The sequence below is a fragment of the Cantharellus anzutake genome, assembly GCF_015039405.1.
Source record: "Cantharellus anzutake strain C23 chromosome Unknown EI90scaffold_27, whole genome shotgun sequence".
NCBI lineage: Eukaryota > Fungi > Basidiomycota > Agaricomycetes > Cantharellales > Hydnaceae > Cantharellus > Cantharellus anzutake.
Genome location: NW_024066977.1, coordinates 753,710 through 779,066, shown reverse-complemented (window position 1 = coordinate 779,066; position 25,357 = coordinate 753,710). Strand labels below are relative to the sequence as shown.

The following is a 25,357-nucleotide window of genomic DNA, read 5'->3' as shown; positions in this document are numbered from 1 at the left end:
AACGATACAACGGAGCGTGGCTGATGCTGACTCTAATCGGTTCACTGCTGCGATATTGCATCTCCGTCACTCGGTAAAATCGGAGATGGATAGAACTATGCATTTGACTTCAGCCATTTTTGGTATCAAATGGACAGAGGCCGCCCCCCGGGTCTCCCGGATTGCACCAATGGACCGGGCAATCTTATCAGCGATTCGCCTTATCCTACTGTCACTGGTGAGTACAATCCTCGAGTGGGTGGACACGCATTAACCGAACAATTTCGCACCCGGGAATGTATACAATGGGAGAGGATGGAGATTAACATTAACACGATTATTCACTCTCCCGCCTCGACTTCGAGATTTCGAGGGTGATGGAGGGGCAGCGGAAAGGGCAGGGATGGCATGGCATACAGGGGACGCTGCCCGTGGCCATGAGTCTTGTGTCTGAACAGGGGGAAGTATTCCTGGCTGATATGAAGGGGCAATGTATGGATGACTTTGTCGCGAACTTGCTGTAGATGTTCCAAGAGGATGGTGGGAACGATACAGGCTGAGGAGACTGTTCGCGAACAAGATCAGGAAGCCCAGCGATACGAGTGTAAATGCCTTCAAGGGGGAGATTGCATTGAAAAGAGCCAAGGTTGCATTGTCCTTAGCACTTACAAGTGTCTTCCAACTGATTTCTTCCACGAAACCATTCACGACTTGTGCAGCAGTCTCCGCAAAAATTCTAGCACGACCAACAGCGCTCGGGTCACGATGCATACATTCCTCCCATGCCCTGCAAGTCTCCTCCATGTGAGGTACTCGCTGTGATGGCTCACATCGGTTATCCAAATACTGTTTTGAACAGTGCGCCATTTCGCGGAGAATATCTGAACAGAACGTCAACAATGTCAGAAAACACAGTTGAGGATCAGAAGTGACTTGCTGGCTGAATACTCCGCGATTCGTTCTTCGACATCACGATGAATTGTAAGGATAGCCACGACCACACCATAAAGGAACGCTAAAAGCAGAGCGAGATTGAAGAAAAATTGGAGATAACTGCTCTCGAATGAATTACTAGCGATCCTACGTTGATACGCACAACATCCAGTACTTTCCTTGAGAGAACATAGGGCACATCTCCATGTAAGAGGCTCGGTCCAGGGAAATGCAAATGATATTGTTTGCCTTTCCACGCATCCTGTTGCTCCTACAACGGAAATCGTAAAAACTGGGAAATCCTCAACGAGACCAAGACCCACATCGTCGCTACTTGTCTCGTTCCCTATTTTCTTGGCTTTCGTTAACCCCCGGCGGCGGTCGTGCTGCCGTTCACGTTCCCTGCTTCGGTCACGTTCTCGTGCTCGTATGGCTGAGCGGCGTAGAGGACTGGTTTGGCTCCTTGATGCAAAAGGGCTCGAATGGGCACCATTCAGGAAATTGTCCTTCCTAACTCGACGTGCCAAGGTTGGCGATGCGTCTGGAGTTTCTGACCCAGCGGTACTCATGCTGACATCAGCGGTACTGGATTGAAGCAATGGGCTCGCAGGGAACGCTTTCTGAGGGGAGAAGTTCGCTGGAGGCGTCCATGAAAAGGGATCCTCTTTACGTGTCGAAACAAAGGTAAATAAAGACATCGAGTCTCCCCCAGTACCAGACTGAAAAGGACTGTGAGGTGATGTGGGTGCATGGAGTGCCTCGGGGGAAGTGGAAGGTGTGGCATTAGGTTGCTGCGATTGCCCTCCTGAGGATATTCATTAGGACCATTTGAACCTCGAAACAATGGCATTCAACGCACTTGATCGTTCCAACGCTTCCTTGAAAGGGCTCCAAGGAGCTATACGCTCCATTTCTGGTTTTTCATACGTGTATTCCATGGGCGCATGTTTTGAGCGCGGCTCAAACCGACGGGCCATTGCTGCGCGCCCAGTGTCTCGAATATGCAACCAAGAAAAGTGACAAAGCAAACAACAACAGCACAGTTTGTTTGCGTCGGGGACGCGTCACACAAACACACTTTCAGCTTAACCCCACCCAAATGGTACCCCACGCTTTGACTTTGGCGGCTGCCAGAGCAACGATTTCTTCTGCGTCTAAATACATCGGGAAAAGGAGTTTTTATCCCTATGCGTCGCCCTACCTACCACATGGTTCAAGCTCATATTTGAACCCAATGGCGCAAGGATTGGTGCCCATTGTCATTGAGCAGACCGTATGTCAGGATTGCCGTATTGCTGCTTCAAGTCAGCATCTCTTCGTGATTTTCGTGATAGGGACGCGGGGAACGCTCATATGATATATACTCTCGCCTGTTGCGTGAAAGAGTGATCATGCTCTATGGCCCTGTTCGTCATGTCAAGCTTGGCAATTGGGTATTGCAGTTTACGCCATCCTGAAAGATTCACGATGCTGTCTCAGCATTAATAGTCGCACAATTGCTCTTCCTGGAGGCTGAAGAGACTCACAAGCCTATACATTTATATGTAAACAGCCCTGGCGGGAGCGTCACGGCGGGAATGGCGATTTATGACACTGTAAAACCGCTGCCCATTTGCCGCTTTGTATATGGACTTATACTCCCTGTAGATGCAGGTGAATGGCAATCATTGAATGACAGATCGAAAATAGTTATTTAGCCATGAATGCAGTACGTATCATCTCCAATTCATACATATTGTGTTGGGCAGGCGTGCTCGATGGGCAGCCTAATCCTTGCCGCTGGTAGAGTGTTTACTTCCTATATGTGTCTAAAACTTCTCATGTACTTTCTAGGTGCGAGGGGCCATCGCCAATCACTCCCAAATTCCAACGTAATGATACATCGTAAGCAGTCGTCTTCCCTAAGATGTTTTATACAGACTTTATCGATAACAGAACCATCCGGCGGAGCGACTGGGCAGGCTTCGGATATAGCAATTCATGCTAAAGAAATCCTCCGCTGGAGAAGTCGTCTTACCGACATCTACGTTCGTCATTGTCGCAGAGGCGTGGCAACAGATGCAGTAAGCGATGAGACGGCAGAAGCGGCATCAAAGCGCTTTGAAATAGCACTGGAGAGAGACTACTTTATGACTGGTGAACTTTCCTATCAGCCTCTTTCCTTCGATGCGCAATATAATGACTGTAACTTCATCAGCGGAAGAAGCTCTCGATTTTGGAATCATTGATAAAATCGTAGAGAACCGTCCAAACCAAGTTTCCCAAACTCCCGATTAAGAGGCCAAAGAAACAGCCATCTAACCCAGCCATACTTTTCCTTACGATATCATTCTATTCTTCGATGAACTGTATCACTAGAATCAGAGAGTCGGAGTCGGTATAAAAAAGCCTATTCCTGACCTTTTTTGATGCATTTAAGGATACCTCTGAGACATTTCCATTCTGCTGGGCTTCCTTTTCGTGGATAAGTGAGAGTGCGACGCCTTCCTTCTTCACGGAGTCCCAGAAATTTGGATGCTTGAAATTAGAACTTCGACATTGCTTCTTAAATGTTCTAATAAAACTGTAGTGATAGCGGTTGAACGTGCAATCAAGGACGGGGTAGGTGACACACATACCCATTCCATGTATCAACCTCATCTTCTTTCAATGCCATGTCCCTCATGGCTCTCATACACTCCAATGCCTCTTCGAAGCGCTGGGAGCTGAACGAACTCTCAACGATCTCGGGTATAACTTCCCCCATGTCACTAACAGCTTTTGTGACCAGATCTCCTCTTGCAGTATTTTCCCTGAAATCACGAAGTGGGTAGGCATTGCCTATTATTCGGTCCAGCTTTGCCGCTTTCCCAGTTATGAACGCTTCTTTATTGGAAGGTAAATCCACGTCCATCGCGTCTTCGCCATGTTTCTCCGTTGCTTTGGCTTTCAACGATTGTAGTGGCGACGCGGCCACCGTGGTGCCTCCGGAGTCTTCGGAGGCATCGACCAAGGTGGGTGAGGGTGAGAACTCTGGAATATAAGCGTCGCCATTCATGAGGTCTGCCAGCGTAAGCGGAACATCCGCGTCGGCCGAGAGGCCATCTTCCGCTCCTTTGGTCTTCCTCCGCATTTTCGGCCGCGGCGGAGCTGGGAACAAATCCCTAATGTGGATTACCCTCTTCAAACCACGTAGAAGCATCTTACCTTCTTGGATATTGAATAAAGATTTGCACCGCTGCACAGGTCCTCTGGACTTGACTAGTATAGGACTGGGCGGGTCCAAGAACTTGATAATCTCAGGATGCGGTGGCGGTATAGGATCTTCTTCAATATTACTTGTGATAGCCGCATGAAAGATAGCTTCCTTGATACGATGTACAGCCGGGTGGACAGCTTCCGACGGGTCAAACCAAGGAAGGCGATTCCTAATGGAAGAAAACATGATGACGTGCACCTGACCATCACAAGGTTTGGTCCTCACCCAGATTCATCCTTCTCACCTGCAGCACTGAGATCACCAGAATCGACTAGCTCACTCATGGCGTCCATCATTTCGTCTGTAGGTAAATTTGGATGGCTTGTCTTTTTATTTCCATTCTTGTCCTTTAGGATTTCAAGAGATGGAAAGCTATATCTCCGAATATCATCCGCAAACGGCATCTAGGGTAAAATCCTGTGCAGATATTCCTTTTTAAGAGAGAGGGCACTTACTCTGACCCATACGAGGTAATCGACATCTTCCAGGGATCTCGCGCAAGCGACACCAACTTTGGGGGGACTCCCGTCACTAGTCACCTTTCTGATGATCGCAAGAACAGGACGAAGTATGTTTTCTCCAGTCTTTTTATCCGGCACTCCATAATCCTTCATAGCACGAACGAATGAGGCGAAGGCTACTTGAGAACGAGGGACCTTGTCATCGGCGAAGATGTAGTAAACTTCACCCATGGACCATTCTCTTATCCACTAGAACGAAATGAGATAAGGCAAGAGGAAGTGCGTAAGAACTTACTAAATCTTCGTAGCTGAACCCGACAACCTGGAGACCTTTGACTGTCGCTACCTTATCTGCGGATTCATCCTCGATTGGAACCCAAGTGGAACCATACTTGTAGGCACGGATAAGGTCCTCTTTCTCCAGTCTCTGTGCATTTTCGAAAGGATCTTGAATCTCATCGTCACCTCCCTCCTCATCGTCCTCGAAACTTCGTGCAGGTCTCCCAGCCTTGACGTCATCGACGTCATTATCCTCTTTCACGACATATTGAGTGCTCATCTCCAGGGGAGCGACATCCTCGAGTGAAGGCATGACAGGGTTGAGCTGCTGTTGCTGATTTTGGCTCTCCTTCAAGCTTTCGCTATCCGTCCGCATGGTAAACTTCTTCAGACTAGGCGGAGTGACTCCAGATGTCGCCTTCCCTGTCTTGACAAGGATTTCAATAGATTCATCAGGCCTGATGTGAATGTCGCCTATAGATAAAGTGGTCTTGCTGAGAGTGGAGCGAGTAATTTTGATCTCTGGCGATTGCGTCACTTGTAATGCGTATGCAAGAGTCCCCATCGAACCGGATTGTGTGAGTGAGATGAACTTCTGCCAAAACTTTTCGTTGGCCATCTATTAAGAATACTCGAATGAGGCATGCTAGCATCATACCAAACCAGGCATACCTTGATGTTTGATTTTTCTGGGCCATCGTATGGATAATTCTCGTCATCGAAATCCACACCTCTTGTGCATGCCAGGTCAATTAGAGGAATCTCCAAGGACTTCCAATCTCGACACTTACACTACCGTCAGATCCACGTTCCATTGATTGACCTTGTCAGTCACTCCACTCATATCATCATTGTCAACCTCCATGGGACACTCTCCATCGGTTATAACAATAGCTCTTCTGTTCCAACTCGGCTTCTTCGCCAGTTCATCTTGTTGGGTTGAAAGTGCTACGATAATTCCATCGAGCGCTGGAGATGCGAGTTTTGAATCAAGACCCAAAGTCGAGCTAGAACCTGAATCTTACGGTCACCGACAGTGCTTGAGGGTTTAATCGTATCAAGCTTGTATAGTGTGCGGGCATTAGGCTGATGTATAGGGAGGAATTCTGTGACGTGATCGTAGCCCCCATGCACGTCGCTGACAACGTTATTTGTCCCTGAAGTACCGTAAGAAGATCCAAAAATCCAGAGAAAACAAAATTATACCCTCTGTCCCAAAAAGAATAACTCCGCACTTATCCGATTTTCGCCCAGCGAATATCTTAGGATAGATGAACAGAGGTAACGGCGACTGCTCTTAAAGACTCTCACCATTTGCTGAATTTTATGCTTCACATATTTCAACGACCACTCCAGTTTTGTCGTCTTTTTAAATATTGGCTCTCCATTAGGCCCAGGTGCGACCTCAACTTTGCGCTCCTCTCCCATCGACGGAGAAACATCGATGACGAACATCGTCACAGTATACTAAGCATATTAGACACAAGAAGCTATCGGCTTGAGAATAAGTGGGGATCTTCGGTGCACTCACGCCTGCTCTCTCTTTTCCGGCCATGACGCTTGCGGAGGTTGGATGTCAAGTTGGTGGAACAGTTGTTTCGGTACCGAGAGTGGCTGATGAAGTCACGTTTCTAACACATTTATGACTCAATATTCTGACATCTTCTCAGCCTGTCAACGAACGTGAGACTCCGCCCATTCCTAAGGAAACTTGGTATTACAAGAACCAATTTGTTTGGCATCCTGGTTATATACTTCACTCCCGACTGAACTATGGATTTGCAGCTCTTGAATGTACGGCCTCGCGGCGAACTACTTAGCTTAGCGATATTGTGAGGTGCCCATTTCAGCTTATGAATCCCGAGAAACGGATTTACGAGCTGCTATGGGGGCACACCGTGCCGTGCACTTGGCTACTTCCAGTTGTGGTCACCTCACTTGAACCCATGATGATGATAAATCTATCTTAATACCCCGCGGCCTCGTGATGACGTGGCAGTGCGTAACATCGTGTCTGGCGCACATGAGGGGATCGTCTCTACATGGAGGGGGATCTGGTTGTTATCGTCGGGAGTTAGTGGTCCTCGGGTTTTGTAATGTCTTCACTTGAACCCATTTCATGCAGCATAAGACTTTTTCCCCTTTTCAATTTCTGTGGGTCATCCACGGAATGCAAAATCATATGGGATTACTCTGCTTGATAACCATCAGATTGCATTGATCCTAGTTAAGTGCCTACGCCCCTTCTGCTCGTTATAGTGTGAAAATGCAGGGTTTACAATTCCCACTTGGATGTCGGCACGAACAACCGGTGTGGAACCGAATCGGACGTAACTTTTTTGTGCGAATATTTGTCGCCTCAGGGTCATCGACGTGAGATTCTGCTTGAGGACGGGGAGCCGCTCTCGCCGAATCGCAGGTGACCGTGGTGCATTCCGTCCTTTCCTGCTGGTTCTAACACCCGTGTTAACCAGTCCCTGGGATTCCCAGTCATAAGCCGCTAGTGGGTTTTCGATTACATGTCCAATAGATTAAACCCGTCGTAGTGATCTTTGGCGGAACACTTGTCCATCCGGCCTCCTTCCTTAACAGAATGTCTGCACCAGACTGCCGTTTGTCTCAGCTACTAGGAGAAGTTCACACCCAACCGATGAGAACATCAAAGGACGAACGACCGGCTCTGTGGCGGGAAGGGTATTGTGGTCAGCACGCATCAGCTGGCGGGCGCTTTACTGCTAAGAATGGGTTAGTGCTATGTATGTGGCGGTTCCGTGTGTCTTTCAAGGCTTCGAGGAATGAACAACTTTTTTGCGACGCAGTGATAGTCCCCGGAACCACGTTTGCACGTGTGATTCCCATCTACAGCCATTTAAACGCACCAGTAATATTTATTCATCTGGTTTTCGGGCGGATTAAACCCGCGAGACGCTCGTCGCGTTCCTCGCCAATACATTCAAGTTGGAAATAAAAATTCAAATGGTATTGTGCAACACAACTATTTTCGTCGGATCCTGTCCCTATCGATCCTGCAACATAACAAAGGATCATGAATGTCGGATCGATGCCGGTGTACCCGTAGATCGAGATCCATGGTTGGTGGGTCATGTTGGAGGCTTGATTAGTGGGAACACCAGGTCGGGCGATTTCCCCAACTTCGAGGCCTAACTTCTCGCGTACTGCCTCGGTATGAGGCTCGGCACGCGATTGGATATCTGACCGATGCCCCTTTAGCCAATCCTGCTCTGAAGGCTCGATTTGAAGTTTCTGTCTCCCCGGTCGCGTCAAGTGTCGCTTCGACTCGGACCTGCTGACTAACAACATCCTTCGTCACCTGTTGGGTGGATACTTTGCAAATTTCAGTGGGACTTTCTCCTGTGCCACACCGAGATAGTGGTGAAGAGGTTCCAAGCACTCTGGCTGCCGCAGATCGTAAACGGCGACTTACGCCAAGGAGTGAGTGGGCTGTTGGATATGAGGCCTCCATTTAATTGTACATCTCCTGAAACTGGCGCAGCCACCACCCAGGCTGAGCAACTCAGTGGACCTCATTCCCGGGCAGGCAAAGAGTTAGCAAAGAGTGTTGTTGAAGGCGCAGCAGATCGAGCAAGGGATTACGTGCATGCGGGTGTATAATGACCAGTCGTATAATGTATGTATACTCACTCACTCGATCCTGAGCCAACCTTCACCGACCGAGCTCATGTAGCTGTCTCTGATTCTTCTGGTGCTGTCAATCTTACGTCGATTCGGGCACCGCTCAAACCTAATCATGAGAACTAATTGTTCAGATACATTGAGCATTCTGATAGAGTTGTTGAGCATGTTTCTATGTAGGACAAGGTCACACAAGCCGCGAACCAGGCGAAGGATGCTACAAGCTAATCAAATGGGAAGCCTCCGCTGCGAGGGACAAGGCTGTCGCTGAAGGTCAACAAGGCATAACTGCAGCCGGACAACGTGTCACTTCTTGCCTCGAGCAAGCCAAATCTGCAGCAGGATACAGTTCAAGGCGCTCTACGAGCCCGAAAAGAAACAATCAGGAGCGCGAAGCATGACACTGAGCTGAGGAACAACTTTTGGCTGCCTTCAGCACGTGTATTTTGCTTCCGGTGCCGTTTTCTTGTGAAAATTATCTCCCACGCTTGGCTCCACTAAACGATAGACGTCCGCGACAGCGTTCATCTGTCGGCGACGATCGACCGTATAGATGCAGCCTCGGATAGGGCGGGGCATCTGGCTAGCATCACTCGGTATTTCTCGGCGGCCAACTCTGGCCTGTGGCACAAGTGCCAGGGCACGTTTCGCACACTCCTCATCAAGGTTCACTAAAGAGTCTCCTAGATGGTTTCGGTGCTCCTTATTTTTGGCTACTCCAGTAGCTGGTGCAGCTGTCCTCCTCTTTCCGAGGGAAACTTCTCCTGTTCCCCTGATCCTATCTTCTCCCAAAGCCATTCCTTGCACGTCCTTTGCCACGAAAGACGCTTCATACGCCACCCACCAGATGTCCTCTCCTCAGGAGCAGCGCCAGTCCGTTATGCGGAAAATATTGTTATTTATCAAGTTTAAAATATGGGAACCAATACTAATTGCTCGGCGCTTCATTCATTTAACGTTTCTGTTTGTACCCGTTTTTCTTACTATTCCCATCATCCTCTTCGGTCCACGGCAAGGGAAGCATAATGGAAGGCGAGGGGCTCTCGTTTGGTATGCCTTTCTTACACATCAGATGCAGAGGGCGGGACCCACTTTCATTAAGGTGAGACAAGCCCTGTATACCTTCTGTTCAGTGTTCCAAACTTAGAGGATTTAAATTTAGTTCGCTCAATGGGCTGCTACGCGGCAGGATCTCTTTCCTGCAGAGATGTGCGAGCGACTCGGGCAGCTCCATTCGGCTGGCGAGCCTCATTCATTGCGACACACTAAGCGTGTCATCGAAAGAGTGTTCAAGCGACCGTTTGATGAGGTTTTCGTTTCCTTCGACGAAAAACCCATTGGCGTGGGAGCTATTGGGCAGGTATACTGCGCGACACTTAATCCAGATCTTATCCCTGCCCATTACCTGAGTCCAAAACATTCGAAGGAACGTCAGGAATGGCCCAGGGCTTTGGCCAATGCGTCGCGCGTTCTGGTCTCTCCGGATGTGCCGCCGCCTGTCATCCCATCTACTTCTATCGCAATCAAAGTCTTGCACCCTGGTGTGGCGGACATGATCCGTCGTGATCTGGCTATCATGTCCTTCTTTGCTAAGTGTCTCAGCATCATTCCAGGAATTGAATGGCTCTCGCTCTCTGACGAAGTGCAAGTGTTTGGAACGATGATGAATGAACAACTGGATTTAACTCATGAAGCTTCCAATCTGAGGCAATTCGAGAAGAATTTCGCAGATAAACGAGCAGCTGTGACATTCCCGAGACCTCTGGAGGAGTTCACGAGTGCCGATGTACTTGTGGAGGAGCATCAGAATGCATTACCGCTCAAAGCGTTCCTTGAAAATGGTGGCGGGCCGTATGACCATAGATTGGCCGACCTTGGCCTAGATGTCTTCTTGGTAAGACCTATATGCCCTTGATATGAAAATGGATGTCTTATGGATGATGCATGCAAGAACATGCTTCTCATTGACAATTTTGTGCACTCAGATCTCCACCCGGGTAATATCATGATCAAATTTTACAAACCAACAACTACGTACATCTATAAAAATATCCTTCATTCTATTCTCTATGCGAGACGCCCGCAAAATGACGACCTTCATCCCACGTCCATTCATCAGAGTCGCAATGACGAAGGTCTTACGCCCTCAGAAGAATCCGACCAAGTCATCGAGCGTCTCCGTCCACTGGAGTGCAATCGGGAAGCGTGGAAAGCTGAACTTGAAAAGATTTCCAAAGAAGGTTATCTCCCTGCTCTAGTCCTCATTGACGCGGGTCTTGTCACAACTCTAAACCAGACTAACCGAAGGAACTTTCTCGATCTGTTTCGGGCCATTGCGGAGTTTAACGGGTATCACGCAGGCGTGCTTATGATTGAGCGATGCCGTACCCCCGAACTTGCGATCGATACAGAGACATTTGCACTCAAGATGCAGCATCTTGTCCTAGGCGTCAAATCCAAGACATTCAGTCTCGGGAAGATCAAGATCAGTGACGTCCTCACTCAGGTGTTGATCAACGTGCGGGATCATCATGTGCGGATGGAAGGCGACTTTATCAACACAGTGTTAGCGGTTCTATTGTTAGAGGGGATCGGACGGCAGCTTGATCCCAATATGGACCTGTTCAAGAGTGCGTTGCCGATATTGAGGCAGCTGGGCAGTCAGATGACGACCAGGGATGCGATGAACGAGATCCCAAAAGGCAATTTTGGTGCCATGCTCAAATTTTGGGTATGGATTGAGGCGAGAGAGCTGGTTTCGTCCGCATTGGTAAATATAGATGAGATGGTCAAGTATGATTGGTGAGTATTGAAGGATTGGCACCAAGTTCCACCTCTGAATAACTCTGCCACCAGGCTGTCTCCAAATATTTGAGGAAGGCCGCAGGACATCCACCGGCTCGTATTCCTTCACCGTACCGACAACCCATAATGTTATCCATGTCTTTCCACGCGCCCAGCGCATTTTTATCCTTGCAGCGAATCACAGCACCATTGTAGCCTATGTCACAGTATTTTAGGAGCATTTGTCGGGCCGCAGCTTCGATGTACAACAGTGCATTCCTAATGCATAAAGAAACCAGCTAACATTGTCTCATACTACTGTGCATGAATATTAACTGATCCATCCAGCTGGTTACCTGGCGGACGGGTCCCCCACGCCTCTGTATACTCCAAGCCAGAGAATGTTATTCCTCAATTGCATAATGGCTATCGTTTCTGAGCACGGAAGTCCAACCCTCAAACCTTTTGTAATAAATGAATGAACTGAGACTTGAAGTGCTTGCGAATTGCGAAGCCTTGTGTTATGTCTTCATTAACATTGTCACCAAGGATTATGGATAAGGTTTCTTCCCTTCTCTTCCTCCTTCTCATGCAAGAGGGTCTGAGCCGCGTCTGCGGCTTTCTGCTGTGCCTTCACTCTCCTTTCTCCCTTCGTGGGCCAATATGGGGGTGGCATGCCCTTCATCCAACGCCTCGTGTAACCCACGCCTCGAGACCAATAATCCGTCACGCCCATTCGACCCATCCACACAGGGAAGTACTTCCCCTTTAGCGTCCGTCTCTGGCGCCCTGCATTTGCGCTGGCGTCAGACGTGCGAGTCCACGTGCCAAGAGCTTTGTTCTCGAGAATGTATGCGCGGGTCGATTGATCCGGGCGGAACCTAGCGCCGTAGAAAACGGCTTCATTACGTGCAAAAAGGGTTGCCATGTGATGCTCTGCTCGTAAGGCACGGAATTGAGAGACAGCCGTTTGGTATGCTTCTGTGATGGACTTCTTGTGGTAGTCGTGTAAACATGTGGCGAATTTTATAGCTCTAAGGGATCACCGGATGAGTGATGAGAATGTGAAGGGGACAATCCGAGACTGGACTTACTCCTCAGGTGAGGAGCGCGACCATGTTGGCTGAGGCGTGTCCATTCCAAACCTTGGACAAGATGCTCTGTCCTTAGGGACCCTTGCTCGATCAATGTACGCGGCCGGAGAGCCTCAAAGGGATGATCACGAAAAAATTGACTCCGTATCCGATCTTCGGTGTATTCTATGGATTGTATGCGCGGTGGTGGGGTTTTGATAGCTTGACGTGCTTTTTCTTGAGCTTTAGGTGTAAAAGCCTTCACAGGAAGGTCAAAAGGAATCTTATGTCCTGACATTTTGCCTTAGCCATGACCAACTACCATAGATTTCACTCTATGAGACAAATTCACCCTGTGTCTTGTTGTCTTCTTCTGGTAGCCAAAACACCGGTCTGCAAGGAGCGTCGCGAGGCGGAAGAGGAATAGGGGGATATGAAACAACAGCATTATACCAAACAGGGGGCTGCTGGAGAACCCCAGCCTTCAGTAACCGCGAGGTGGCCAAATGAACTTGACATGCAAATTGTCTAGGCATCTTGCTCGAATGCAGGGCAGCTTTCCCAGGCCAATCAAGGCAACGTCCGATTGAATTCAGTGGACGCGACGCGCAATTCTCCAATCGCCCACCAGAATGGCAGAAACCAAGAAGCAGGAGAAGGGTATTATCATCCTGCCATCTTAGCCCTCGTGTATTCTGACATCCCTGTATGCAGACTATAGCAAGGAAGCAGATGTGATAATTCCTCAGGCAAAGAGCCTCGCCGGAGTCGGTACCACCTCTCAAAGCATGTATTCGTCCTGACGCGATATTCCTGTAGGCCGGGAAGAAGAATGATGCTATCGACAAGCTTCTAGTTATAGAGAAACAAAGTAGAAATGTTGGCATGTACCCAAGAAGGATGGGAGCCCCCGCTTACGGTCTACGATCTAGGCTGCAGACCCTGCAACTACAACACGCGTTCTCTCTGCAATTATTAACATACTATACGCTTCGAAAGATTATGAAGGGCTCAATAATCAAATAGCGACGCTCAGCAAAAAGCATGGCCAATTAAAAGAGCCAATCAAGGCTATGGTTGAGGAGGCTGCGGGTTGGTTGGACCATCTGAAAACAGAGGCTGGTGAAGACAGATGGTTGGATCTACTCCAGACGCTCCAATCTGTTACAGAAGGGAAGGTGCAGATTACACCATTCTCAATGCCTCATTCAAACGATATTCAATCTCTTGTCCAGGTTCATCTCGAAACTCCAAGAGCTCGACTGACGCTTATCCTTTCGAAATGGCACGAGAACCTCTTCCACACCGATACGACATACACCCCGAAGCCGACCACGGCGATTTCAAGCCCTTCTCCCATCTCCCCACGCGATTCCCTCATTGCAGCGTCAGATCTTCTTTCGGAGCTGCAAGTAGAGACATATTCATCAATGGAACGGAGGGAGAAGACGGAGTTTATTCTCGAGCAAATGAGACTTCTTGTCACAGTGGCTCGAATGAAAGACGCTGAGGGCGAAGAGCTGAAGACAAAAGGCCCCACAATGAAAATGCCAAGGCTGTGGCCAGCCTCGACGGGGATGCAGAGTGGCTCAAGGTTCGCGTCGGAGGGAGAAAGGTACCGGAAATCTTCCTGACAGAGGAAGGGAATGAAGTATGTGCCGCTATTATGCACTCCCGAAATCACCCTTTCAACATGTCACAACAGGAGCTCAAGTTCAAGTATTATGACCTCATGATTCAGCATGCCCTGCATTCTTCCTCGTACCTAGATGCAGCCAAGTATTACTATAAACTATGGGAGACGCCATCCGTCAAGGCCGACGAACAAGAAAAGGGCAAGGCAACTCTTGAGAACATCATTTGCTTCATTGTGTTGGCTGAACATAGCAATGAGCAGTCGGACATGCTTCATCGTCTATATATTAATCCGGCACTTGCTAAGCTGGATCTACATTAGTGAGTTTTCGAAGCATCCGCTGGAATCTTGAGCTTCTAACTCGCCATAGCAATCTTGCAAAGTGCTTCGTCACTCGTGAACTCATGCGATGGCCTGGGATAGAGACGATATATGGACCGTCATTGCGTGTCACGCCAATATTTGGAACCTCATCAGAAGGGGACAAGCGTTGGAATGATTTGCATTCTCGGGTTATCGAACACGTTGAGCATTTTCCCCCATGTAGGTGGCAAGGTCGCTGAATGATGTTTCTTAGAATATTCGAGTAATCGCACAGTACTACACTCGGATACGATTACCTCGCTTAACGGCCCTCCTAGACTTAACACCTCGTGAGACGGAGGAGACTCTCAGCCGACTTGTTGTTTCTGGTTCCGTCTATGCCCAAATTGATCGGCCGGCAGGGATCGTGTCATTCCGGGGGCGAAAAAGCGCGGAGGATGTCATGAATGAGTGGTCAAATGATGTGCAAAAGTTAATGACTCTCGTTGAGAAGAGTTGGATGGGTATGAATGCTGCTCTGGCTTCGAGGGCGAAGTAGATTCAATCTGCTAGAGTATGTAATGCCAAAACCACTTTGCACTGATGCGGGCAAGGGATGTCGCCGCGCTTGCACGGCGGTGGGCGCAACAAAGTGATACAATTAAGCTAAGGATCAGAAACACAGTATTACTGGCGGAACATGAACTGGAATGAGTATTCTTTTGTGTCTGGATCCCATCGAGACCAGTTCCATTCGCTGTCATCATCAAATTCACTCTCGATTTCGCGGGCTGGTATGCGGAAGGCAATGGTTTCATACGGTTCCGCCGCAACCTGACAAAAGACCAAGGTCATTCTGAGCACTTCAAGACCTGGGCAACCACTTACAATCAGGTATTGATAAGTTCGGTTCGCCTGCTCCTTCTTCTGCTCCCAAGCGCTCATGACTCGTTTCCGTGGCCTCACGCCTTCCTTGATGTGCGGCAAGTGAACTTGGACCAGCAAGCCCTCTTTAGCGACTGAGGTTACGGAGACAGGATCACCCCTTGGGACGACATTTCCATAAGCATCATAGTCCGTTCGATGCCTAACTTTTGTGACACGGTAGCCTGGCTTGCCTATCTTCACGAAGTGCTTGCGTTGAATGTTTGAAGGCGCAGGTGCAACCAGGAGCTGCGTCTCTTTCATATCCTTGGCAGCACGACGCGCCAGGTTCGTTTGGTGCTTCTTTCCTTGAGTGTGTGCAAGATATGATCCTTCATTAGTGTGAAGTGTAAGACATAATCGGCATTCCAGGGATCCGAGGTGATTTCGAAGGATATATGGATCCTGTGAAGAATCTTGGCAGTCTGAATGCATGATGCTGAAGCCGACAAACCTTCGCAATGTCGATGGTCTCCATTGCGAGTTTTCTTAGTCGCTCTCGCCGATCGACATTGGTCTCTGAGGCACCAGCCACACCACCACCTCCAAATTTGGACCCAACTCGATTCTAAGGAATCCTGTCATTAAGCGATTTCTTCGCAGAGTAGTCAAGCTATTGACCTGGTAATCTGGACAGCGCCATCAGCCGGTGATCACACGCAGAATCTGGTGATAGCTCACCCATGTTAACTTGCTGTGATATCGGGGAGCAAATGAGTAAGCAGTCACGCGACCAAGATCATAGACGCGCAGTCATAGAGGCTGGAGTCCTGCCTGGCCTTCTAGGAGCATATTAATAGTTGTGGACATTGGGAAATTAAACACTGGCTAATCTACAGTATTCTGACATGCTAAATTATTCGCTGATGAGTTCCGAAACGCTCCAATCTTCAAAACTTCCATCGGGGAGAAAACGTCGGATGATGAGTGGTATTTTCCGCTGAGAAAGCTCCTTGATGGCTATTTGCAAAGCATCGGTCTCGCCGTCAGTCGGAACCAACACTGGAGCATTCATGCTGCAGGTGGCAAGATGAGTTGTGGGAGAGGCGAGGGATCTGAACTCGCACCTTATTTGAAGTGCGCGAGTGCCAAGGATCCGGGCCCTCTCATACTTCGTCATGTAAGGCGTAGTGACGCGGACTTTGTTGGGTTCTCGAGCAACGCCCGCCGAACCTCTTGTGTTATCCACATGACCATTTGTCTGGATACCATTCACTTCTGCACCGTTATCGGCAGCTTCCTCTTGTGGGTACTCATCATTTAGCTCTGTTGATATCAACAGATCATTTTCTTCGTCATCCTAGGGTGTTACGAGATAAATGGGCAGGATGATTGAGAAATATTGTGGGACGTACGTAGGCCTGGTTCTCGTTCCTTGAACCAAGGCTGTAAGGAAGATTCTGAGCATTTAGACCTCTGGCTTACCCAACAAAATCATCGCCTCCGTCGTCAGACATGAGAAAAGTGCAAGTTATTGACCCAAATCAAGCTGGCGGTGAGTCCGGGGTTGAAGACGGGAAATGCCGAACGAATCTTGTGAGATGTCGAACGCGCCACATGCATATATGTCATAGAAGTCGAGGGGAAGAGTAGGATTAACACATCGGGGGGGCTTGCAATTTTCTTGTGGTACTGATGGACGCGTCTTCATAGGGAATTTCGCGTCATTAGCGCGTCTTTCGGCCCTCATCCCGGACCCAAAATGACGCGGATTGGAGGACCCTGATCCTATAAAGGTCTGAAGACCTCCTGTAAATCTTCTTTCATTACCACTATCCATTATACCTATCCAGTCCTGAGTACTTGAGCCCAATGCCACGTCATGCCCCTCGATACGGTAGAACGTGGGGCACCCGCTACGATGCACTGCCCGATTCTTCCTCAGTGGCGTCTGAAGAGTATGAGAAAGATACATCCCGAGAACCGACGCTCTATACCGATCCTCAATCTGAGACGCGTTCTGAGCTGTCTTCCACTGGCAACAAGCCCCTCGAGGAGGCTGGGCGTCCCCTGATGACAGAACAGACGCCGATGGGCTCGCTCGGGACACCAACAACAGAATCACGCCTTCAAAAACTGTTCCAGAAACCTCCTCAACCATAGAGCAAAGTTTTGGTCCGCGTCATCCACTTGGTCATCGTCCTTTGCCGCGCTGGAATCACAATGCGTCGGTCTTCGTCGCCAGTTTGCCACCCGTCCCCAACGCCGAGCTCGATGAATTATTGAGGGACACATTGGGCAAGCACGGAAGCATCATCAACATAAAGTTCATACATGATGTAAAGTCTGGTCATTCCGCTAATTGCGCCTTTGTCCAGTTTGAGGTATGCAAACCTTCATCAAGGTTTTTTCCGGAGGCCCATTCGGCTCATTTATATTATAACGAAGACCCCTGAAGAAGCGGCAGCAGCAATCCAAGCCTGCCACATGTCGTTCATTAGAGGAAGGTGCATTCGCTGCGAGCCCGCGAAGGCGCACCGCACCCTCCTTATATCTTCCGCCCGCTCCCGCCCACGGACCACACTAAATTGCCTCAGAGTGCACGAATTGCGTCCCAAGACTGTACTAATTGGGTTCGTTTTCGCAGACCAGAGCCGCGTTCCAGGTGTGTGGTCGCAGTCCATTAATCCCGTTATAAGGAGCTTACGACAAGACTAGATTTGTTCAAGTAACATATAATGATGAGGCCAGAAATTTCTCTCTAATAGAAGAGCAGGTGCAGTGGGTATCGGAGGATCCCCTCCAAGGATCTGGGGTTCTCATATCTCTCAATCAAGATGCGTCGCGTGCTTCAGTGGGTATTATGATTTTGGTGATAATGTCTACTCTTACGTGTTAAGCAGACAATGAAAGCGCTAACTGAAGTCTTTGGTCCCCTCGAGTCCTTCCAGAGTTTTCGTGTTCCCACATCCGAAGAAGCTCGTGGTCATCCATTTGCGCCACATCCCCCGACCACCCCCGACCAGCCACAAGATGAGAATTCCCTTACCTGGGGTATGTGATTCTACAAGTGCATTCTAACATTTGACCAACGTGTGATCCTCGATGATAGAGGTCAAATGGGAACAAAGAAATGACGCAGTCTCAGCCGTGCATGTAAGTCAACCCCGCAACCGCCCTGATTAGCTCGCTGGATTTTTTTTAGACTCTTGCGCAGCTTCCGAACCTCATTGTAACATGGGCTCATGAACACCCTCACCCATCTCACTATTATAATCATCCTTGGACCCCTTACTCCGGCAATCACCAAGGACCGCCCATCATCATCCCATCTCCGTCAAAAATTAATGGGCCTACTGTATCACCCTTGGTTTCATCGCGGCGAAGCCCTCACATGGCCATTGTTTCTTTGCCTGGCTCCGAGAATCGTCGGTTAGCGCCTGTTCTAGACGAATTCCCGCCTCTACCCGGAGCTGTAGAAATGAACGATGAGCGAAAGTATGTTCCTGGAGATGCTATGAAGGGAAGTTGGAAGGGTGTTGGCATGCTGGCGAAGACCGGGTTATCGCAGAATCTGTAAGGGGAATGAACAAATTTCTCGATCTCGCGGTTTATCAAGAATGGATTGGTCTGTATATTCTCCTGGACGCCACACGGCAGAGAGCAATAGCGCAGAACTTCTAGCTTCGGGCGGTATGCCAACCGAATCCCCTCTCCCAAACATTCCTCCGGAAACACCCATCTCCCTCACGCATTCTCCTTTGCCTACGCCATCCACTGTTGCTCCCGTCACTCCCTCTCCTTCAGCCAGCCTTCAGCAGCTCCCAAGTGAATCCCTTTTCGTTGGTGGTCTTGATCGTGCATATGGTTGGACAGACATTACGATTCTTGATGTCTTTTCTAAATACGGGGCCGTTGAGTCCATCAAGTTAATTTTCAAGACGCATGCAGGGCCGGGACATGCTTTTTTAAAGTACGTGGATCGCTCGTCCATGCAAGCCGCAATTGATGGCGAGGTGAGTCGCGTGGCCTGCACATGATGGTGCAACTTAGTATCCCCGCTTACAGAATGGGAGCATCTATGGGGGTAGCGTCCTTCGGGTCAAGTACAGCAGTACCAACCTCAATCGTGGGCGCGGCATTCATTGGCGTCGCACACACAATATCCAAGGGTTGGGTCTTGAGGGCTTGGCCGATAAAGGGGGGACTGGCCCTAATGTAAGCCCTTCTGTTATCGATGGAGTAGGGAATCCCGCTACTGCGGTAGAGACTGCTCAGCCAGTGGTTGTTGTTCCAGAGTCCCATCCAATGTCTCCTCCGCATACTCCTGCCTCTTCCGACATTGAAGTGGCCGAGGAAGTCTCTCCTACGAAATCTAATGTCCCTCTCAAAGACGCGCCCCTTCTATCGCTGGAAGATGCTCAGGCTCCTCTAACTTCCCGTTCAGCCTCTCCTAATCGAAGCATTCCCCAAACCATGCATCGACCTACAAATCACCTTAACAGACGTCGCTCACGAGCCAAATCTGATCCTGCAACTCCTTCGGTAGGATTGAAGAAACCTCTTCCCACCGAGTCTCCTGTATCTGCGAATCCCAAACTGAGCCCTTCGACCGTTGGGACGTCCAGTGCAGCAACCCCCACGATGACGGTACCTACTATGTCAGCTCCCTTCATCAATGCCGAGATGATTTCCTTGTCGGGGCATTCCCCTCAGCCTTGGAAGCATTCATCCCTGCCACCGCCCCATGCATCTTACTTCCCTGTATGCCTGCCTGCGTTTCCAACTTATGGACGCCAGTCCGACACTAACACCAACTTTATACAGACCTTCGTTCCTTACATGAACCCCTCCGAGGGAAGCTTGTCTTCTCAACAAGGAAACGGCGGCTCTAGCCCTCTCCCACCACTCCAGCCCACTGGTTTCGTTCAAAATGAGCAAGGAATGCTCATTCCCCTTTATAGGAATGAGGCATTGAATCAATACATGGCCGCTACTTCGCACCGCTCCCCAACCGAGTCCAATGGGGCGACTTATTGGAACCATCCACCTCCTTGGCAGCCCCCACCTCCTTGGCTCCCTCAGCAAGCTATCACGCATCATATCCCGTCCGTACCTACTGCAACCCAATTACTTCCGGGGTACCCTTTGGCAGGGTACACCATCGATGCTGAAAGTATGAGTCGCTCGCCTTCTCAAGCATCCAACCGTCAGCATCACTCAAGCACGCCTAATTCTCATAATATGTCCGCAGTGCCAACCGCTTCCCAATATCCTACGCCGAAACTTGAACCAGCTCAACCAGCCTTAATTACTTCCGGTTCCCAAGCCGCTTCCCTTCAGACGCCTGGCCGAGGGCGGGCTCGAAATAGTCATCATAACGTGAAGTCTTCTCGAGGTTCTTATCATCCTCATAATATCGGCTCCGATGCCCGAATGAGTGGTCACGGACCTACATTCCAACAAATGGCTGAAGGCAAGCTCGTGAGTACGTTTTCACCACATGGAAATCAGGGTCGTCCTCCGTCCGCGAACACAAACTCTGCAGAGGTTATTGGCCGACCATACCCCCCAATGTATGGATATCCACAATTCTATGACCAATACATCACTCCTTTCCCTCCTCCGACCCATTATCCTCTCCCACAGCATGTGCAGGCGCCTTCAGGATACCCCAGGGGGCCTTCGATGCAGTCCCAGTGGACAGCACTCCCTTCCGCATACGAGAATATCTGATGGGTCTGGGTAACCTTTCTACAAATGATTTGCGCGAAAAAGTAACATCACGAATGTTGCTCGCGTTTAAGCTAGCACCGCGCCGTTCTCCGGCCGGGTAGTTCGTCGTGCTACGCTTTCGCTTTCGCTTCTCTTCTTCTGTTTGAGTAGTAGAAATATTCACCTTCTTCCGATTCTCAGAACACTCGATTCCCCGTTCGTTCCGCTTTTCTTGTAACTCGGCTTCTCATCCCGAACCTCTATATGCCCGTCTGAAGAATCTTCTTGTGAAATCGTGTGTTCATAGTCCCTATGTCCCGAACTATACTTACCCATCACACCGCCACCTGTCGATCGCACGCCATATTATCCGATCGTTCCCAGCGGTGCTCACCCCATTTTCATACCATTCATCGTCATATCTTCCTTTCTGAATGTAACCCTGTTACATTTTGTACCTATCAATGCAGTAAATGACAGCTGAGTCCGCCCTCAATCGCAACTGAATTATCCCCATGGGCTTTAATCTAAGATTAGGACGGAACTGCTAATGTTCGGATGAAAACTCCCACAGATCACTCTACTAAAACAATCTATAGTGGAAGAAGAAATTATGATATATCCGCCACAGAGAAGATGTGAATAAAGAAAGCATACCATTGGTGATAACGGCGATCCCAATGTAGGAATCCCCTGGTTTCGATGAATTCATTCCCCGGTTGGGGCTTTTCGAATGCGAAGGAGGGATTTATTGGAGTGAGAAATGATTGCTTGATAATGTGAAAAAAGCTTACGAGACTGCGTGTGTTTGAAATCCTGCCTGCGTCTCCCTGGCCTAGGGTTGGGGTTTGATGGACACGTGGCAAGATGATCGGTGAGCGTGGCCTTCCTCTGCACCAGCAGCCCACAGTACTCGCACGTTGCGCCTTTCCATTTTTCCGTGTTCGAGAGCTCATACAGCTTCTCCCGAAGAAGTGGAAATTGCTCCATAGAAAGCGATGATAGGCCATGCGGCGCTGATTGCAGCAAATTTCTGAAGTGAACACATTCAGATGTGAGTGCGCCAGTCTGGTAATCTGAATGGAGCTGTGCGACAGTAAATGCTATTGCAAGCACTTCATTGTATGGCTGGGACATTAGAACCTGTCGAGCAATCTTTTGCCGATGTTGGCAAATAATATGTTGTTGGAGTGTTCCAGACCTCTGGCATACAACGTCGCACAGCTCACATTGACCATGAGGCGTTGGTTTACTTTTGTCCGACCGTCGCTTGGGATCGAGAACGGCTGTTAGCCAGTTAAATACGGCTGGAGTTAAATACCAAGTTCCAGATCCGGTCATTGAGGATGGGCTGTTCAACGACGCAGGAATAGACGGAGGGGAAATTTCCCCCATGTAAGAATGGACGTCCTGGGGGCTTTGCCCACGTTGTTGGTGGTGCGGCTGTTGTTGATTGAAATGCAGCTGCACAGTAGTCGATGTGGTGGGCGAAGGGATGTAAGGTGGCTGGATCGGCGGAAGCGTATTCCAATTCGAGCGGTGTGGCTGGATAGGGTGGTGTGTCGGGTTTGTACCATGGTCGTGAGGTGGAGTGGGAGGTTTGGCAGGAAATGTATGAGAGCCCATCTGACCAGTGGAAGCGGGAGGGTATGCGAGAGGAGGAAGGGTGGGATGCGCAGTCGCGCCCTCCTGTGACCGATGGCGGGATTCGACAGGCCAGGGTTGTCCTTGGCCCCTCAGGGAACGACGCTCGTTGGAGAGTTTGGTACATAGGGGTTTTGAGGATAGACGCTGTTATTATACGGAGACCACTCTCCATCGTACCGCGAACTAACGGCCCGATTGGAGTAGGATTGGGATGGAGAGGAGGCTGGCGATTCTTGATAGTCCCCCCGGTAATCTTGCAGGGGTCTTGCATGATCAGACGCACCCGAACCATAGCTTCGGTCTGCTCCAGCCGGAAGATTGTAATGAACATATTCGACGTTATCACGGAACGTGGTACTTGGTGTGTATGACTGGGGGCTTGCTGGGAGTTGTTCAAACGCAGTATATCTTGAGGAGGGAGTCGCGGGTTCCATCTCAGCAGAACTTGGATAGTATCTTGGGGCGTCGTTGACTTTGTTGCCCTCGTTTGACGCTTCGTCTAGGGTGATCGGTCAGCTGTAATCGAATTCCCAGCAAGGTCAGCCAACCGCACAATACGAACGGGATGGGGAGTTATTGGGGCCGTCGAAGGATGAACCATACATGATGGGAGCGACGGAAGATACGACGAAAGTGGGAAGTCGAGACAGAAACACGCGATGCGGCGCCAAAAGTAGGATCTGAGCTCAGAGTGCAAGCGACTTTATCGGACGTAAGCGAGGAATATAGCCTTTGTGTCTACGAGAGGGGGATGATATATGTAGTCGCACGGGAGGGAAAGAAGCCAGCGGGAGCGTGCCTCGAATGATGGCAAGGGTGTCATAGTACTGTTAGAGGAACTAAATAAAAAAATTGGAACCAGGGCTGCAAACACATGAAGCAATTCTGTCGACCGACAGCGGGCCGGATACCGGCTGGTCGCTCTTGCTGCTGCTGCCTCCGGTTCTTACGAATTGGGATCGACGCGAACGCACTGCTGTTCACACAGGGTTCTGCCATTCTGAGCAGCCGGAGGGACGTGCCTTCAACTTTGTTTGCACAAGTCCTCATGTTGTGAGTTTCCCCGTTCCGGCATTTTTCAACAACTGCTCGATTCTGTTCCCAGAATCCATATCAATTTGTCTACCACAAGTATTGCTTCGCCAAGTCATCCAGACCACTTCCCACCACTGATGACACCCGCCTTTGGGTATGTACAAACAGAGGAGAGAGGGGACCGGATAGTTCGACAATATTTTCCTTGATGGCTGGGATTCGGGCCCTATTTAGAACGTTCACCCGATCTGCCACGCGGAGATCTTCGGCTTTCTTTGTCACTATTTGATAGTTACAACTATTTTGAAAGAAAAACCTCATTATCGAAAAACAGCACGAAGTTGGCAGAGCACGACCTGTATCGTGTTCGCGCGCGTCGAAACGGCGTGCCTCGCTTGCCATCAGCGAGCGCAGCCGAGGAGCCGAGTAATATAATGCTTCATGCGAACCACAATGCTGACCGCAGAAGCTAACCCCGGCACCCCAGGAATAAACAGCTGAACGTGCGTGCTGCCGGCGGGTTATCTGTTGTCAAGGCTTTGCCAAAGTCAAAGTTGGCCAAGCTAAGTGGTGCTCGGATGGAGCAGTGCTACAGATCCCGATGGATGTCAACCGAGCCGTATGCGTTACAGTGTCGCCAAGATCATTGAGGTGGCTTCTCAGCTTTTTGGCTGAGTCCAGAGTCCAATTGAACTCTTTAGGTCATGTCATGACACTTGAAACTTCAAGTCAAACAAGCTCGCAGCAGCTTGTGGCGCTCCATGCGTGCGATTGCACAATGTTTGCTCCAGGCTAAAGGATATTCTCGAACCTCTAGATCCGATCAAGTTTGCTTTTACGAACGAGGTTTCGCGTCGCGGTGATAGTCAACACCTGGTTGAATTTGCTTCATACTCCCTTTCAGCGACGTCGGGAGATTCACCGTTGCCGATCGTCGGTTGGACCGTGTGTTCAACACCCTTGATCGGCCTATTGGCTGCCAAATTACGGCAGCAAAACTGTCGTTGTGCTGAGCCCATCTCATCTGCACCAATCTCACCCACACATCTGTGGCCCTTCACTGTCCGTTCAGGTCCCTCCAACAGCCAAAGCACTCGCTGGAGGCATATTCACAACCTTTTCTAGAGAAGGAAATTGGAAAACACCGATCGCAACTGAATTTTTGAAGCCGATCGCTGAATGCTTCAACCACCCGACTTCATTCCGGAAGCTTGACTATAATTGCTCAGCTATCCGCCAGCCACCAAACGCTACTTGGGGCTTACCTTGTTTTTGCTTCCTGCTGATGGCCCGTGTCTCGAAAGCACACGCTACGAACTGAAGCCTGAGAGCCACATGACTCGTTGTGTTGCCATCAGCCCTCAGGCTGGTCTGGTGCTTCAACACTGTGCGGCGCTTGTTGTTATAATAGTCCTGCATAGTGTGAGCCTCAGCAGAGCGTGCGCGAACAGCATGGATTGTCTTTACCCAGGAATCGCGCGCGCAGCCATCGAAACGAGCTGTGTCTGGCTCCGCCTCCTTATCTTTCACTGCGCAGTAATTTAATCACAGCAATGCTCCAAAGGTGTTTTCTCTGGGTCATCGTCCGCCGCCGTGGCGAAGAAGAATATGCTTCCCGCGGCAAGGAAAGACCTTTGGACAATTTCCGCGCCCTGTGTTGATGCCATGGTTGTTAGATGCATCTATGGTGATCGCCATACTAAATACAGGCTTGACTCCAGGTTCCAGGCCCAGCTCGTACAGAGTCCAGGCCCTG

At 49.6% G+C, this 25,357-nt stretch overlaps 12 protein-coding genes across 12 annotated transcripts; 5 read left to right on the top strand and 7 right to left on the bottom strand.

The window, feature by feature from the left end:
• Positions 1-249: 249 nt before the first annotated feature.
• On the bottom strand, positions 250-1,889 carry EI90DRAFT_3124517 (Di-sulfide bridge nucleocytoplasmic transport domain-containing protein; the record flags this gene model as incomplete). Its single annotated transcript, XM_039063724.1, has 5 exons — positions 250-860; positions 913-994; positions 1,052-1,183; positions 1,236-1,717; positions 1,772-1,889. The coding sequence occupies 5 exons, from the start codon at positions 1,887-1,889 to the stop codon at positions 250-252; spliced, it is 1,425 nt and encodes a 474-aa protein (XP_038915522.1).
• Positions 1,890-1,970: 81 nt separating this feature from the next.
• Positions 1,971-3,258, top strand: EI90DRAFT_3060728 (Clp protease-domain-containing protein). Its single transcript, XM_039060514.1, has 7 exons — positions 1,971-2,185; positions 2,247-2,318; positions 2,373-2,507; positions 2,616-2,694; positions 2,746-2,796; positions 2,848-3,048; positions 3,110-3,258. Exons 1-7 carry the CDS (start codon positions 2,012-2,014, stop codon positions 3,187-3,189), a joined length of 792 nt encoding a protein of 263 aa, XP_038915521.1. The 5' UTR covers positions 1,971-2,011; the 3' UTR covers positions 3,190-3,258.
• On the bottom strand, positions 2,878-6,507 carry EI90DRAFT_3060727 (SPOC domain-like protein). The gene is made up of 14 exons (XM_039060513.1): positions 6,422-6,507; positions 6,202-6,357; positions 6,097-6,151; positions 5,916-6,047; positions 5,682-5,859; positions 5,563-5,623; positions 4,907-5,509; positions 4,606-4,860; positions 4,376-4,554; positions 4,099-4,319; positions 3,531-4,041; positions 3,313-3,475; positions 3,110-3,258; positions 2,878-3,048 (listed from the first exon to the last, which is right to left on the bottom strand). Exons 1-13 carry the CDS (start codon positions 6,443-6,445, stop codon positions 3,244-3,246), a joined length of 2,553 nt encoding a protein of 850 aa, XP_038915520.1. The 5' UTR covers positions 6,446-6,507; the 3' UTR covers positions 2,878-3,048; positions 3,110-3,243.
• Positions 6,508-7,512: 1,005 nt separating this feature from the next.
• Positions 7,513-8,444, bottom strand: EI90DRAFT_3060725 (uncharacterized protein). Its single transcript, XM_039060512.1, has 3 exons — positions 8,122-8,444; positions 7,710-8,024; positions 7,513-7,646 (listed from the first exon to the last, which is right to left on the bottom strand). The coding sequence occupies exons 1-2, from the start codon at positions 8,372-8,374 to the stop codon at positions 7,783-7,785; spliced, it is 495 nt and encodes a 164-aa protein (XP_038915519.1). The 5' UTR covers positions 8,375-8,444; the 3' UTR covers positions 7,513-7,646; positions 7,710-7,782.
• Positions 8,445-9,036: 592 nt separating this feature from the next.
• Positions 9,037-11,721, top strand: EI90DRAFT_3060721 (protein kinase). Its single transcript, XM_039060511.1, has 5 exons — positions 9,037-9,646; positions 9,707-10,438; positions 10,496-11,346; positions 11,401-11,426; positions 11,510-11,721. Exons 1-4 carry the CDS (start codon positions 9,098-9,100, stop codon positions 11,417-11,419), a joined length of 2,151 nt encoding a protein of 716 aa, XP_038915518.1. The 5' UTR covers positions 9,037-9,097; the 3' UTR covers positions 11,420-11,426; positions 11,510-11,721.
• A 148-nt stretch (positions 11,722-11,869) lies between these two features.
• Positions 11,870-12,967, bottom strand: EI90DRAFT_3280971 (uncharacterized protein; the record flags this gene model as incomplete). The annotated part of the gene is made up of 3 exons (XM_039066795.1): positions 12,754-12,967; positions 12,423-12,692; positions 11,870-12,360 (listed from the first exon to the last, which is right to left on the bottom strand). The coding sequence occupies exons 1-3, from the start codon at positions 12,935-12,937 to the stop codon at positions 11,870-11,872; spliced, it is 945 nt and encodes a 314-aa protein (XP_038915517.1). The 5' UTR covers positions 12,938-12,967.
• Positions 12,968-13,033: 66 nt separating this feature from the next.
• EI90DRAFT_3280970 (PCI-domain-containing protein) lies at positions 13,034-15,071 on the top strand (the record flags this gene model as incomplete). Its single annotated transcript, XM_039066794.1, has 9 exons — positions 13,034-13,061; positions 13,116-13,168; positions 13,221-13,280; positions 13,334-13,579; positions 13,637-13,888; positions 13,957-14,052; positions 14,107-14,357; positions 14,408-14,561; positions 14,615-15,071. The coding sequence occupies 9 exons, from the start codon at positions 13,034-13,036 to the stop codon at positions 14,897-14,899; spliced, it is 1,425 nt and encodes a 474-aa protein (XP_038915516.1). The 3' UTR covers positions 14,900-15,071.
• EI90DRAFT_3155018 (uncharacterized protein) lies at positions 15,028-16,736 on the bottom strand (the record flags this gene model as incomplete). The annotated part of the gene is made up of 9 exons (XM_039065965.1): positions 16,690-16,736; positions 16,620-16,650; positions 16,332-16,564; positions 16,145-16,280; positions 15,946-15,958; positions 15,886-15,893; positions 15,719-15,832; positions 15,229-15,669; positions 15,028-15,174 (listed from the first exon to the last, which is right to left on the bottom strand). The coding sequence occupies exons 1-9, from the start codon at positions 16,719-16,721 to the stop codon at positions 15,028-15,030; spliced, it is 1,155 nt and encodes a 384-aa protein (XP_038915515.1). The 5' UTR covers positions 16,722-16,736.
• EI90DRAFT_1190268 (uncharacterized protein) lies at positions 16,533-17,588 on the bottom strand. Its single transcript, XM_039051566.1, has 2 exons — positions 16,620-17,588; positions 16,533-16,564 (listed from the first exon to the last, which is right to left on the bottom strand). The coding sequence occupies exon 1, from the start codon at positions 17,363-17,365 to the stop codon at positions 16,736-16,738; it is 630 nt and encodes a 209-aa protein (XP_038915514.1). The 5' UTR covers positions 17,366-17,588; the 3' UTR covers positions 16,533-16,564; positions 16,620-16,735.
• A 1,919-nt stretch (positions 17,589-19,507) lies between these two features.
• On the top strand, positions 19,508-21,395 carry EI90DRAFT_3060713 (uncharacterized protein). Its single transcript, XM_039060510.1, has 2 exons — positions 19,508-19,968; positions 20,032-21,395. Exons 1-2 carry the CDS (start codon positions 19,513-19,515, stop codon positions 20,938-20,940), a joined length of 1,365 nt encoding a protein of 454 aa, XP_038915513.1. The 5' UTR covers positions 19,508-19,512; the 3' UTR covers positions 20,941-21,395.
• Positions 21,396-21,871: 476 nt separating this feature from the next.
• EI90DRAFT_3124510 (uncharacterized protein) lies at positions 21,872-23,171 on the bottom strand (the record flags this gene model as incomplete). Its single annotated transcript, XM_039063723.1, has 4 exons — positions 21,872-21,952; positions 22,132-22,608; positions 22,665-23,065; positions 23,120-23,171. 4 exons carry the CDS (start codon positions 23,169-23,171, stop codon positions 21,872-21,874), a joined length of 1,011 nt encoding a protein of 336 aa, XP_038915512.1.
• Positions 23,172-23,411: 240 nt separating this feature from the next.
• On the top strand, positions 23,412-23,740 carry EI90DRAFT_3060708 (uncharacterized protein). The gene has a single exon (XM_039060509.1). The coding sequence runs from the start codon at positions 23,441-23,443 to the stop codon at positions 23,621-23,623; it is 183 nt and encodes a 60-aa protein (XP_038915511.1). The 5' UTR covers positions 23,412-23,440; the 3' UTR covers positions 23,624-23,740.
• The last annotated feature ends 1,617 nt before the right edge of the window (positions 23,741-25,357 follow it).